The sequence below is a fragment of the Odocoileus virginianus genome, chromosome 11, assembly GCF_023699985.2.
Source record: "Odocoileus virginianus isolate 20LAN1187 ecotype Illinois chromosome 11, Ovbor_1.2, whole genome shotgun sequence".
Classification (NCBI taxonomy): domain Eukaryota; kingdom Metazoa; phylum Chordata; class Mammalia; order Artiodactyla; family Cervidae; genus Odocoileus; species Odocoileus virginianus.
In genome coordinates this window covers 28323423-28338322 of record NC_069684.1, presented here as the reverse complement: position 1 = coordinate 28338322, position 14900 = coordinate 28323423, and the positions used below count along the sequence as shown (strand labels likewise).

General features: G+C 53.6%; 1 protein-coding gene across 1 annotated transcript; it reads left to right on the top strand.

The window, feature by feature from the left end:
- The first annotated feature begins 9508 nt into the window (after positions 1-9508).
- MXRA8 (matrix remodeling associated 8) lies at positions 9509-14278 on the top strand. The gene is made up of 10 exons (XM_020873706.2): positions 9509-9980; positions 11051-11074; positions 11262-11567; positions 11669-11770; positions 11881-12366; positions 12515-12673; positions 12826-12862; positions 12942-13018; positions 13115-13195; positions 13406-14278. Exons 1-10 carry the CDS (start codon positions 9932-9934, stop codon positions 13429-13431), a joined length of 1347 nt encoding a protein of 448 aa, XP_020729365.1. The 5' UTR covers positions 9509-9931; the 3' UTR covers positions 13432-14278.
- The last annotated feature ends 622 nt before the right edge of the window (positions 14279-14900 follow it).

The following is a 14900-nucleotide window of genomic DNA, read 5'->3' as shown; positions in this document are numbered from 1 at the left end:
TTGGAGCCCAAGAAAATAGTCTTTCACTGTTTCCATTGTTTCCCCATCTATCTGCCATGAAGTGATGGGACCAGATGCCATGATCTTAGTTTTTTGAATGTTGTTTTAAGTCAACTTTTTCACTCTCCTCTTTCACTTTTATCAAGAGGCTCTTTAGTTCTTCACTTTCTGCTATGAGGATGGTGTCATTTGCATATCTGAGGTTATTGATATTTCTCCTGGCAATCTTGATTCCAACTTGTGCTTCATCCAGCCTGGCATTTTGCATGATGTACTCTGCATATAAGTTAAATAAGCAGGGTGACGATATACAGCCTTGATGTACTCCTTTCCCAATTTTGAACCAGTTCATTGTTCCGTGTCTGGTTCAAACTCTTGCTTCTTGACCTGCATACAGATTTCTCAGGAGGCAGATAAGGTGGTCTGGTATTGTGTTTAACTATATTTGATTAAATTAACTGATCTTGGGCTTCCCTGGTGGCCCAGTGGTTAAGAGTCCACCATACAATGCAAGGGTCACAAGTTCAGTCCCTGTTCCGGGAAGATCCTACATGCCACAGGGCAGCTGAACCCACATGCCACACCTACTGAGCCCGCTCGCCCTAGAACCTGTGCTCCACAACAGGAGAAGCCACCACAATGAGAAACTTGCATTCTGACTAGAGAGTAGCCCTCGCTTGCCACAACTAGAGAAAGCACACGGAAGGGAACAAAGACCCAGCACAGCCAACAATAAATAAATATTTTTTTAAAAGAAAAACAATGAGGTCCCTATACCCCCTTCCCCTTAAAAAGAAAAAGAAAAACAGCTGATCTCTTTTACTTATTATTTTTGACTGCACTGAGTCTTTGGTGCTTTGTGTGGACTTTCTGCAGGTGCGGCGAGCAGGGACTACTCTTTGTTGCGGTGTTGGGGCTTCCCATTTCGGTGGCTTCTCTTGCTGCTGAGAATAGGTTCTGGGCGCCCAGGCTTTAGTTGTTGTGGCTTACCGGCCCTAGAGTTCTCGGGCTGCAGTAGTTGCAGCACGTGGGTTCTGTATTTGTGGCTGGGGGCTCTAGAACACAGGCACAGTAATTGTGCCACATGGGCTTCGCTGCTCCACCACATGTGGAATCTTCCTTAGTCCAGGGGTCAAATCCATGTCCCCTGATTTGGCAGGTGGATTCTTGTCCACTCCACCACCAGAGAAGTCCGAGCTGATCTCGTTTATAAAGGATTTGTTCAGGTAAACCTGAGCCATGCTCTGAACTGCTTGCGTTTCATTGTGCTACCTGCCTCTCACCTCTGGTACATGGTTACTACGGATGTCAGAACCCCTCCCTGTACACAAACCCCTCGGCCTTGTGGTCCTGCATTGGACCCCGCACCAAAGCCAGGAGCTGTCTCCCTCCCCAGGAATCTGGGCTGTGACCTGCTTTGACCAGTCGGAAGTGGCAGATACTTTTGAGCTTTGGCCTTAAGACTCCAGCAGCTTCTGTCAGGAAGGAAGCCTGGTTTAAACTGCTGAGTGACAAGGGGCCACATGGACAGAGGACCCAGCCTATGGCCACACCAAGACCCCAGTCCCTGGAGAGAAGCACATGGATCGTCCAGGCCCCGTCGAGCCATCCCAGCAATGCCATATGGAGCTACTCCCGACCCACAGAACCGTGGGCGGTAGAGGTTGACAACATCAGCTCTGCACCCCACTGTGCTTGGTGTGGGTGAGAGTCATGATCCTGTTCTGTCTCCACCTCAACCTTGGGGATTCTCCTGCCTGGAAAAGCTGTGTTTATGTCTAGTCACTTGTTCCTGTGGGTGTGGGCATGGATGGTCACTTCCTGCTCTGGGTCACAGTCCAGTACCCCTGGACTTCATTGCTCCTCTGGTTCTAGCTTTGGGCCCTGTGACCTTTGACACCCCCATCATTATTTTTGGCACTACAGACTTCTTTTGTGTATTTTTTCACACAACCCTAAAATCAGACATTTCTCCAAGGAGCCCTGGTTCCTGTTCTTTCTTAGAAACCAAGATCTGGAGCTGGGTGTGCACACAGCTGTGGGCCCTTCTCAGATGGCAGTTGACCATGTGTTCACACAGAGGAAACTGCTACCACAAGCATCCACCAGTGTTTTTGTTAGGCTGAACACGAGTTCATAGCAGCGTCTCCAGCTGTGATCAGACCTTGTGGTTCATCCCAGCCCCTCTCTTGCTTTTCCATAATCTCTCATCTAATCGTTTAGCCCACATCCTATAGGCAGTAGTGGAGCTGATAAACCATAGCCAGCAGGAAACAGCTTTGCAGCTTGAGCTCAGTGCTGTGTGCAGGCCCCTCTTCCTTTAGTCACAGGCTCTGCTTACTCCTGAGGTTGCTCAGGCTGGTGCTCACTTGATGTTACTCCATGTGTGACTTAGCAGGTTTCTTGGCCACATTTTGGTTTCCTGATCACCTGTGTGAGTGTTTTAAGACTTTTCACATGTTAAGGTTCTCTCCTTGTGCCATGCAGTTCATTGGATCTTGATAAATGCATGGTGCCATGTGTCCCCTGATTGTGGGTCATGCAGAACAGTTCCCTGTTCTCCTGCTTGGAGAAACCTCCTGTGCTCCACCATTCATCCCTCCCCCAGCTTGTGGTTGTGTTGCTTATGCAGCAAATATCTGGATCTTTTGTCATGGCTTTTGTTCCAAGGAGCAAGTGTCTTTTAATTTAATGGCTGTAGTCATCACCCGCAGTGAATTTTGAGCCCAAGAAAATAAAATCTGCCACTGCTTCCCCATCTATTTGCCATGAAGTGATGGGACCAGATGCCACGGTCTTTTTTTTTTTTTTTTATGCTTAGTTTTAAGCCAGATTTCTCACTCTCCTTTCCATGAATCAAGGTAAATTGGACATGGTCAGGCAGAAAATAGCAAGAGTGAGCATCAACATCTTAGGAATTGGTGAACTAAAATGGATAGGCATGGGAGAATTCCATTTAGATGACCATTATATCTACTACTGTGGGCAAGAATCCCTTAGAAGAAGAGGAGTAGCCCCCTCATAGTCAACAAGAGTCTGAAATGCATTACTTGGGTGCACTCTCAAAAATTACAGAATGATCTCAGTTAGTTTCCAAGGCAAACTGTTCAACATTATTTTAATCCAAGTCTATACCCCAACCACTGATGCCGAAGAAGCTGGAGTTGAATGGTTCTGTGAAGACCTACAACACCTTCTAGAACTAACACCAAAAATAGATACCCTTTTCATCATAGGGGATTGGAATGCAAAAGTAGGAAGTCGAGATACTTGGCAGGTTTGGCCTTGGAGTACAAAATGAAGCAGGGCAAAGGCTAACAGTTTTGTCAAGAGAACATGCTGGTCATAGCAAACACCCTTTCCAACAACCCAAGAGATGACTCTACACCTGGACATCACCAAATGGTCAATACTGAAATCAGATTGATTATGTTCTTCGCAGCCAAAGTTGGAGAAACTCTACAGTCAGTAAAAACAAGACCTGAAGCTGACTGTGGCTCAGATCATGAGCTCTGTATTGCAAAATTCAGGCTTAAATTGAAGAAAGTAGGGAAAACCACTACGCCATTCAGGTATGACCTAAATCAAATCCCTTATGATTATACAGTGGAGGTGACAAATAGATTCAAGGGATTAGATCTGGTAGACAGATTGCCTGAAGAACTATGGACAGATGTTTGTAGCATTGTTCAGGAGACAGTGACCAAAACCATCCCAAAGAAAAAGAAATGCAAGAAGGCAAAGTGGTCATCTGAGGAGGCTTTACAAATAGCTGAGAAAAGAAGAGAAGCAAAAGGCAAGGGAGAAAGGGAAAGATACATCCAACTGAACGTAGAGTTCCAGAGAATAGCAAGGAGAGATAGGAAGTCCTTCTTAAGTGAATGATATAAAGAAATAGAGGAAAACAATAAAATGGAAAAGACAATAGACCACTTCAAGAAAATTGGAGATATCAAGGGAACATTTCATGCAAAGATGGGCATGATAAAGGACAGAAAGAGTAAGGACCAGTAAAGAAGGACCAGTAAAGAAGCAGAAGAGATTAAGAAGGGGTGGCAAGAATACATAGAACTGTACAAAAAAGGTCTTAATGACCCAGATAACCACAATGGTGTGGTCAACTCACCTAGAGTCAGACATCCTGGAAGTCAAATGGGTCTTCAGATGCATTACTGTGGACAAAGCTAGTGGAGGCGATGGAAATCCTAAATGATGATGCTGTTGAAGTGTTGCACCCATGTCAGCAAATTTGGAAAACTCAGCAGTGGCCACAGGACTGGAAAAGGTTAGTTTTCATGCCAATCCCCAAAAACGGCAATGCCAAAGAATGTACCACACAATTGCGCTCATTTCACATGCTAGCAAGGTTATGCTCAGAATCCTTCAAGCTATGCTTCAGCAGTCCCTGAAACAAGAACTTCCAGATGTACAAGCTGAGTGTCAAAGAGGCAGAGGAACCAGAAATCAAATTGCCAACATTTATTGGATCATGGAAAAAGCAAGGACATTCCAGAAAAACATCTACTTCTGCTTCTTTGACTATGCTAAAGCCTTTGTGTGGATCACAACGAGCTGTGGAAAATTCTTAAAGTGATGAGAGTACCAGACCACCTTACCTCTCTCCTGAGAAACCTGTATGAGGGTCAAGAAGCAATGGTTAGAACCAGACATGGAACAACTAACTGGTTCAAAATTGGAAAAGGAATACATCAAGGCTGTATATTGTCACCTTGCTTATTTAACTTATATGCAGAGTACATCATGCAAAATGCCAGGCAGGATGAATCACAAGCTGGAATCAAGACTGCCAGAAGAAATATCAACAACCTCAGATATGCAGATGATACTACTCTAACAGCAGAAAGTGAAGAGGAACTAAAGAGCCTCTTGATGAAGGTGAAAGAGGAGAGTGAAAAAGCTGGCTTAAAACTTAACATTCAGAGAACTAAGGTCATGGCACCCAGTCCCATCACTTCATGGCAAATAGAAGTGGAAAAAGTGGAAGCAGTGACAGATTTTTCTTGGCCTCCAAAATTACTGCAGACAATGATTGCAGTTGCAAAATTAAAAGATGCTTAATCCTTGGAAGGAAAGCTATGACAAACTTGGTAAAAAGCAGAGACCACTTTGTCAACGAAGGTCTGTATAGTCAAAGCTATGGTTTTTCCAGTAGTCATGTGTCGGGAGCCGCTGGGACGGGCCCAGACTGTGACAAGGTCAAGGGATGAGAGAGGAAGCTGCAAGGCAGCTCTTCCCCTTGGGGTCGTCCCGGGGGCCCAGTATGTCCCCTTCCTCTTTCTGTCTTACGGTTGTTGGGTTTTCTATTAATTCTTGGGAATGTAACATATAGTGATCAGGCCACCCCAGAAAAGTCCAATGCTATTAAGAAAGATTCCCTAAGGCCAAGGCCTACTCTGCCTCCTGAGCATTGGGAACCTTATGACCAACCAGGAATGAAAGGCCTGTTTAGGTCTGTGACAGACCATTCACCACGCAAGTGGTGTTATGCTTGGGAGGGCATCAGAAATGCGCATGATTGCTTTGGCCCAGGACATGACCATAAGCACCGTACCAAGCCAAAAAGGAAAAGGCCACAGGTATAAATTGGCTGCTTGCTTAGAAGAGTATAATGTTCTAGATTAAAAAAGAATAAAGGCAAAAAAAAAAAAAGTAAAGCTATTTAGATTCAGAAGCAGATGTACGATAGGTTAATGTTCTTTGGTCAAGAGGGTTTTCATTGTTGTTGTTTCAGTGCTGCTATTTGCCCACTGTTTCCATTCCCTTAATAAACATAGAATATTACAGGTATTTTTGTAGAATTAGAAAATGTGTAACATAGGATTTCAATAGAAGATTTATATTAACCAGCCTCACTGCCATTACTTCACTATTATTAGAGGTGTTTTGCTGCTTCAGAGGTGTTTTGCTGCTTCATAGTTAGATTGTAGACTATGTAACTATAGTTAGATTGAAGTTTTGTGGTCTTAGACAAGGAAAAATATCAAGGTTTTCTCATGGTACTATTCTCAGAAATGTCAAACATGTTTTTCATAACCCTTCCCATGTATTGTTTTCTTGTCCAAAGAATTCATACTATAGCTGGAATCTATGGGACATTGTTTTTGTCAGAGTGAAAATGTTAGTCAGTTGAGGCAAGAAGACTATGTATGGGACATTCAAGGAAAAAACCCTGTAATCGGGATTGTTCCAGATGAAATCACTGGGAAAGATATGAGGGAAAATGTTGATGGGAGTATGAAACCAACATCTGATATAACATGGGGTGATGGTAAGGGGGAGGCAAGAAAAACAATTCTATATAATCTGAGCTGTTAAAAAATATAGTAGACTAGTTCTTGCATTGCAACCAGAGCCCGTGCACTTCTTCTTGCTGACGCCACTCATCCCTTATGTATTCCTGGACCCACCGGGGCTGGACCCCGGCAGTCATGTACAGATGTGAGAGTTGGACCATAAAGAAGACTGAGCACTAAACAATTGATGTTTTTGAGTTGTAGTGCTGGAGAAGACTACTGAGAGTCTCTTGAATAGCAAGGAGATCAAACCAGTCCATCCTAAAGGAAATCAACCCTGAGCATTCATTGGAAGGACAGATGCTGAAGCTGAAGCTCCAATACTTTGGCCACCTGATGTGAAGAGCCGACTCTTTGGAAAAGTCCTTGATTCTGGGAAAGATTGAAGGCAGGAAGAGAAGGAGGCAGCAGAGGATGAGGTGGTTAGATAGCATCACCATCTCATTGGACATGAATTACGGCAAACTTTAGGAGATGGTGGAGGACAGCCCTGTCTTCTCAGCCAAAGAAGAGAGCCTCCACGGGATTCATGGGTCCTCAGACATGAGGGCTGCAGAGTCCCCTTGCCTCTTGGGGCCAGGCAGGCCACCAGGAACCAAGAAGAAGGGCCAAACACAGTCTCAAGTGACTTTTTTTTTTAATGTATTCATTTATTTGGCTGTACCAGATCTTAGTTGGATCTTCATTGTGGCCTGTGGGATCTAGTTCCCTGACTGGGGATCAAACCTAAGCCCCCTGCATTGGGAAAGTTGAGTCTTAGGCACGGGACCACCAGGGAAGTTCTACAAATGGCTTTTAGGAGAACTGCTCAGACCAACAGAAAAGCAGTGTGAGGTCCGTTTTCTTCTTGGGGGAGGGAGTTTCAGTGTTTCAGAAGAAGCTGAGGCTCCTTGGCAGCAATGCAGACTCTGCCTCAGGAGTGACTGGCAGGCACCTGTCATCTGGACACTAAGGGCTGTCTGGCCACAGGCTACCTCAGGACCGGGTGCCCTGGGGAGCATCTCGGATTGCGTCCACCACCTGGTCCTCGGATGTCCATTTTCCTGGTGTGCTCTTGTAAACCCTGACAGCTCTAAACTAACCATTTGGCATTTCTTGCATCACCAGACCACCAGGCCCCTTCAGGCCTCCCTGTGCTCCACGTGAGAGCCTGGGTGTGGCCCGCAGACCTCCGCACCCAGCATGCCTCCCCCTACAACCCTTATGGCAGGCAGCTTCCTGAGCCCCTGCCTGGCCATTCACTGTGGGTGTGGGTCCCTCAGAGGGTGTCCTGGTCCGTCCTCAGAGGAATGGGTCCCTTGGAGGCTGTCCAGGTCAGTTCGCGGAGGGTTTAACCTTGCTGCTTTTAAAATGACCTCATTCCTCAGCGAGCCGGCTGCCTCCCCACTAACAACTCCCAGAGGGCAGGAGCTTGGCCTCTGTGAAGTGCTGAACCCCAGGGCCTGGCACACAGTAGGTGCTCAACTCTGCTGGATGACAGAACAGCACGTGTTAACACGTGTCTGTGTCGGGTTGTGCCTCTGAGTGCCTGTGGTTTTTCCTCCCAATGAGCTTGGCGGCCTGGAATGTCCGGGTCCCCAGGACTGGAGCCAGAGGCTGAGTCTCAGTCTCCATGGGGCTGCCTGGCTGACCCGCCTTGTCCAGCCTGGACTTTTGGGAGAGGGGATGTGGTCATTTAGTTCTCGTCTGTCCTCTCCTGGGCCTCTGTTCTCACTTGTGTTTCCTGCCAAGGACAGGGGAGGTGGGCTTAAGCAGAGGGAGGGAGCAGGGAGGAGGGTGTTGCCGCCTTCCATGCCCTGTCCATCCTGCCCAGTGGTGCCACAGGGTTTGCTTCCTCCTTCAGGCTTCTGCAATGGGGCTGAGCCAAGGGCTGGATCTGCGGTGCCACGAACCCACCAACCACCTTGCAGGCCTGGTCGCGGGTAGGGGTGGAGGGGCTCTGCAGGGAGTTCAGGGTGTGGACCCAGCACCTCCAGGCTCCTAGCTCAGTGCTGGGAGCTGACCCTGTCTTCTTCCAGATTGAGAGGCCAGACCTGGGTGTCTGCCTCCCTGCCTGGACAACTTCCTTCTGTGGAAGAAAGACAGCCCGGCAGCCAGAGGCGGGGGCAGAGGGCTGAGATGGAGGACAGAGCGGCGGAGGCACATGGAGAGAGACAGACACATGGCAGGGTGGGTGGGTGGGGGGAGCGCAGAGGAGGGAGTTGGACTGGGAGGGAGGCCACCGGCACTAATATAAACCAGTTAGAAAAACAGGAGGAGCGGCCAGGCCTCAAGGCCAGCCAGGCAGGGCTTGTTTTTCCAGAATGAAAGGCCCAGGAGGAGCTGGGGGTGGGGTGTGGAGACAAGTCCTGATTCCAGTTTGGAAAGAGGGCTCCGCCTACCAGAGCCTGGATCCTGCTGCTGAGGAAATGGTCCGTTAGATTGGGGGTGGGGCGTCCTCACAGTCCTGTTTCCTCCCAGCCGGTCCTACCTGCTGTCACCCCTCATTCCTTCTTGCTGCCGCATCAGCAGCCTCCTCCCCTTGCCTGGAGCCCAGGAGTCTGGCTGAGCTGGGCTCCTTGCTTGTCTGAGAACTTGGGGACCAGGGCAGGGTTCAAGAGTGAGACTCTAGCCCACCAGGGCCTGGGACCTGTGACCATAATTCAGTCCAAATGGGCAGTCCAAAAATGCACCGTGGGTTTTGCGGTTGTTCAGTGGATTTTTCCTTTCTTTTTCTTGAGGTTTGCTTAACTAGAAAGAGTGGGTTTGGTACACAGTGCATGCTCTGTTATTTCACATTTGTTTACGTGACTTTGTAAGTTTTCCCAGAGCTTCAAATTTGTGCCTTCTGTTGGGAAGGCTTCCATACCCCCCTTCCTTCCCTCTCCTCCAGGAGGAGAGGGCGATGCTCCCGGGAGCAGTGGACCTGGGTCTGGGTGGCGGGCAGATAGGGTGGGGGCACCCGGACAGGGGACCCTGGTCCCTGCCGCTCATCTCCCTGGCAGCTTTCTGGGTGCTGAAGCTGACTGATAGACCGTGGTGCCCATCATGCTGCCAGGAGGGAGCCCCTGCACCCCCAGGGTCTGCACTATTCTTGTCCCCGCCTCACAACTGAAAAAATGGAGCCCCAAGGGTCACCACACAGCCAGTAGGAAGAGCTGGTGGCCAGGGAGCCTGGGCCTTTCTGCTGGCCTGCAGGGGGTTGGGGGGAATGTCTTGGTTGGGGTCCCCCTATAGAGTGCAGGTGAGGAGATGCTCCCCCCAGAACCCTAGACCTGCAGTGGCCCCAGTGGGGATCTGTCACAAACACCCACAAGGTATCTGAGGCCATGCCCTCAGGTCCCCGCCCCTCCAGGGCTGGGCTGGTGCCCCCTTCTCCAGGACCCAAGCCAGAGTGATTCCCCTCACCCTCTGGGACACAGTGGCCAAGGCCCCAACCCCTCCCACGAGGCCAGCCAAGTACTGGGGGAGGCCAAGGGGCCGGGCAGAAGCAGAGGGGGCGGTCTGCAGACTGTCGGCCAGCCCAGGGCTCCGTGATGTCATGGCGGGTGCTGAGGAGCGGGAGGAGGAGGGGGCCGGGCTGTTTTTCTGCAGAGTTTGAGACCAAGTGAGACAAAGCGCCGGGCCAGGCGGGCGCCATGGAGCTGCGGGCCTGGGTCCTGCTCTGGAGACTTGTGCTTCTGCAGAGTGAGTTCATGGGGGGTGGGGTGGCCGGAGTCACACCTAGTCTGAGCCAGTCCGTGTTTGGGGCTAAGCCTGTCTGAACTCTGGGGTGAGGGGACACCCCACCAGGAAGTGGATGGGTCTGGGGGCCTCAGAGGTGCTGCTCACCAGGAGAAGGCCCCCAGGACACGGAGGGGCTGAGGTCTGATGTTAGATCCCTACAGAACTTCCCCTCACTGGACCCTAGAGACAGGGCTGAACAGGGCAGGGAGGCCGAGCATGGGGCTTCCTCCTGGGGTCCCTTGCACCCCCTACTTCTCTGGGACGCCCCTCCAGCCTGTGTTTCTCTGTTGTCAGGAGGGGATGGATGAAGGATTGAGGGGGAAGCATGGGGTTCACAGGGTCTGTTCCTGGGCCCCCCGAACCTGCTCCCCAGGGGTGGCCTGCTGACCCGGCACATTCCTCCGTCCAGCCCGGGCGCCAGGCCACATCCCTGGAGCAGGAATTTGGCGTGTGGGGTGGCAGATAGTGGGGTCACTCCCCACATCCAGCCTTCTTGTCCTTTCTGAAGGCTGAGGGGCTCCCGGTGGGGTGCCAGCAGCCTGAGGACCCTGGAGGGTTCGTGCAGCATGGCTCTGGGCAGGTGCCACACTGCATATGTATGTGCAGGAGCCCCCAAACCAGCCGAGGTGTCAGGCACTGGTGCTCTTGTGGCTTTGCTGCAGTGATGGTTAGGGTAGCCATCATTCCTGAAGGTGGCCCTTGGTGACAAGCACACATCCAGAGGTGGGCTGGCCCCACCAGTCACCCCAAGAAAGGCAGGTGCTGTCCCTGCAGCTCGGGCAGGTGGCCACAAAGATTAAGTGGGGGCCTGGGAGAGGTAGGGGCATAGGAGACCCCCCCCCCCCACTGTGCCCTCCTGGCTTCTCTGGACCTACCCTTACCTGTTAACAAGGTGTCCTTAGCACCCACCTCAACTAGGACTATAGAAGGGACCCAGGGGCCAAGTGGGGGGCCAATTTCGGCGAGTGACCCACATATAAAGGCTCAGGTCACCCCCTCCCCAGTTTGACCCTCACTTCCTCTCATTTTAGGTTCTGCCGTCCTTCTGTCCTCAGGTTAGTGACCACCCTCCCCTAAGAACCTGTCAGCCTCCGTGCCTTCTTGCTAGCCCCATCCTGTACACTCCTCTGGAGCCTCATCCCTCCCCTAAGAACCTGTCAGCCTCCGTGCCTTCTTGCTAGCCCCATCCTGTACACTCCTCTGGAGCCTCATCCCTCCCCGGTGACTCCTCCTCCCCACCAGGGCCATCTGGGCCCGCGACCTCCGACAGCTCCGTGGTGTCCGAGTCCGCAGTAAGCTGGGCAGCAGGCGCCCGGGCGGTGCTGCGCTGCCAGAGCCCGCGCATGGTGTGGACCCAAGATCGGCTGCACGACCGCCAGCGCGTCGTCCACTGGGACCTCAGCGGCGGCCAGGCTGGCGGCCGCGCGCGCCGACTGGTGGATATGTACTCTGCGGGCAAGCAGCGCGTGTACGAGCCGCGCGACCGCGGCCGTCTCCTGCTGCCTCCCTCCGCCTTCCAAGATGGCAACTTCTCGCTGTTCATCCGAGGTACTGGCCTGGGTACCGCGGCGGGGGGCGGGGGCCCCGGGGCGCTGGCGGGGCCGCGGGGCTTATGGCTGGGTTCCCCCCCTCCATCCCCCGGTGCGTAGCGGTGGAGGAGACTGACGAGGGGCTGTACACTTGTAATCTTCACCACCATTACTGCCACTTCTACGAGAGCCTGGCCGTGCGCCTCGAGGTTACCGACGACCGTGAGTGTGCCCCCCCAACACCCCGCCCGTGCACTTCCACCCCTCCCACCCTGGACGCCCCGTCCCGGCTCCCTCCCGGCTCGGGATCCCTGACTACCATGCTCTTCCAGCCCGGGCCGCCGGCGCGCACTGGGACGGCGAGAAAGAGGTGCTGGCTGTGGAGCGTGGCGCGCCTGCGCTGCTGACGTGTGTGAACCGCGCGCACGTGTGGACCGACAAACACGTGGAGGAAGCGCAGCAGGTTGTGCACTGGGACCGCCAGCTGCCTGGGGTGCCGCACGACCGTGCGGACCGCCTGCTCGACCTTTACGCGTCCGGCGAGCGTCGCGCCTACGGGCCGTCCTTCCTGCGCGATCGCGTGGCGGTGGAGGCGGACGCGTTCGCGCGCGGCGACTTCTCGCTGCTCATCGACCCGCTGGAGCCGGCAGACGAGGGCACTTACTCCTGCCACCTGCACCACCACTACTGCGGCCTGCATGAGCGCCGCGTCTTCCACCTGAGAGTCACCGAGCCAGCCGCCCGGCCGCCCCCGCCCCCGCGGGACTCCCCGGGCAATGGCTCCAGCCACAGCGGCGCGCCCGGCCCAGGTGCAGGAGGTATGTCTGCAGGGCAGCAACCCACCTCGCCCCCTCCCTTCCCAAATCAGGGATTCCAGTGTTGGGAGGAGGCCCCAGCGGGCTGAGGTCGGCTGGGTCGGGGCGCACATTGCGCTTCCTGACATCGTCCCGCGCACGGTCCCCGCAGATCCCACGCTGACGCGAGGCCGCAGCGTCATCAACGTCATCGTCCCCGAGGGCCGGGCCCACTTCTTCCAGCAGCTGGGTTATGTGCTGGCCACCCTGCTGCTCTTCATCCTGCTGCTCATCACGGTCGTTCTGGCCACCCGGCAGCGCCGCCGTGGAGGTGAGTCGATTGCCTGGCTGGGGTCAGTGCCAGGAAGCCTTTCCCAGCCGGAGGCGGGACTTACGGCACAGTGACCAAAGCAGAGGGATCCTCTAGGCTGGAGGAGCTGGGGAGTGGGCAAGGCTGTCCCCAACACAAGTCTCCCTCCCCAGGCTACGAATACTCCGACAAGAAGTCCAAGTCAAAGGGGTGAGTGTCCCTTCTGGCTTCCCAGGGGACCCAGCAGACTCACCCACCCTCTGACCTCCCATCATCCTCCTGCCTCCAGGAAAGACATGAACATGGCAGAGTTTGCTGTGGCCTCCGGGGACCCGGCTCTTTACAGGAGTGAGGACATTCGACTAGGTGAGGAGACCCAAGGGGCAAGACTGTGGTTCCCAGGCCTGGGATGAGGGAGGCACGTCTTTGGGGGGCCCTCACCCTGCTCTCTTCCTGCTCCAGATTACAAAAACAACATCCTGAAGGAGAGGGCTGACCTGGCTCACAGCCTCCCACCTGCCAAGAACATCGACTTGGACAAAGGTTAGTGGAGGGGAGGGAGGAGACCCCTGCCCATCTCAGAGCTGGGCTGTACCCCCTTTCCATCCATTCAGAGCCCCAAGACACCCACCAGCCTTGCGAGCAGCAGTCCCCTGCCCCCTTGGGGTTCCAGAAGTCCCTGGATGGTCCCGATGGAAGTCGGCCCATTTCACCAGGGCAGAGGGCAGACACACCTGTCCCTTTGGCTTCCAGAGTTCAGGAAGGAGTACTGCAAATAAGGCGACTCCAGGCTCCTGGCTGGGCCAGCAGCTCTGCCAACTCTTGTCTGTCTGCCTTGGAGGACTCTTCCTGACCCCCATGCAGCTCACCTGGCCCCCCTTCCAGCGGCTGGTCCCGCTGTCCAGGAACTTGGCCTGGACTGGTGCAGAGTGAGGCTGCCTCCAGGCCCTCAGGACCACATAGTCTTCCGACACGCTTGTGGGCTCCCTGGAATCTGCCAGTGCTGCAGCCCGCCCCTTCAGCAGCCCTCACCAGGTGCCCTTCTCCCCTCACGTGGCCAAGACCCTGCTGATGTTCACCAGTTCCTCAGGCTCTCCTGGCCTCTGCACACCAGGGGCTGGGAGCCCCACCTCTGCAGGGGTGCGGGCAGGAAAGGCTCAGTGGGGACTCTTGGGGTCTGGGTCAGCCTCAGGGCTGGCAGTCCTACCTTCCTCAGGAGAGCTGCCTGCTGGCTCCCCTCGACTGCACCCCCCGTTACCCCGCCAGACTGTGGCGGGCTCTGCATGGCAACCCAAAGCCTATGCATTCCAGGCCTGGGGCTAGTGTCTCTTTGCACTGCGTCTGGCCACCTGGGGCCACCTCTCTGCTTACCCTGCTCCAGCCCCGTTTCCAACAAGCTGCCTTGACAGTCACTGGGCTCCACGTGACTTCTGACCTTGACCCCCTTCTCTCAGCCCTTCCCTGGGCTGGAGTCCAGGGACGAGGCCTCATTGACTCTGTTTTGGCTGAGGACCGGAGGATGGTGTCAAGATGGTCTTAGAGTGGCCAGTGCTGCCACTCCCAACACCCCACACTTGCTCATCCTGGGGAATTGCTATAGTCTCAATAAAGACCACATCGATTTTAGACCTGGGCCCAAGGATGCCTGTGCTGCTCCCCTCCGTCTCCCCGGGGGCAGAGTCTGCGCCTTGGGGACCTCAAAGTGCTTTCTTTCATCTGAAGTTGCACTGTCATCACCCCTTCCTTTGGGTGGAAGGTCTGAGTGTCCTGGGGAGGGGTCTCAGGTCCTCTTCAGAGGGTTACTGGACATGGGGGAGGGGAGCATGTTGGGGGATAAGAGGACAGAGGGCTGTACTAGTTCAGTCCTCTGAAAAGAGAAGCAGGTGCCAGGATGGGCTTCAGTGCATGAGGAAAAAGGAGGAAGCAGTGAGTGGGAGAGCCCTCAGAGTGGGACAGGAACAGGAGTATGAGGTAGAAAGAAGCCTCTTTCTCCAACCCTGACCCTGTCTTCCAAGGCCCTTGGGGGCAGGAGGGGCAACTGTCAGCCTAAGTTGGAAAACCCAGAGTGATGGACTGAGAACACACCAATCATGACCCACTGAGCGAGGAAGCACAACCACCCACATGGACTCCGTGTGTGGCTCTCCCAGCATTGGAACTCTCACTTGCCGAAGGTGAAACCCTGGGGTCGTTTTGATGAAGCCACAGTTTCAAGATGTCACACAAAGGAGACACACAAAGCCTGTCC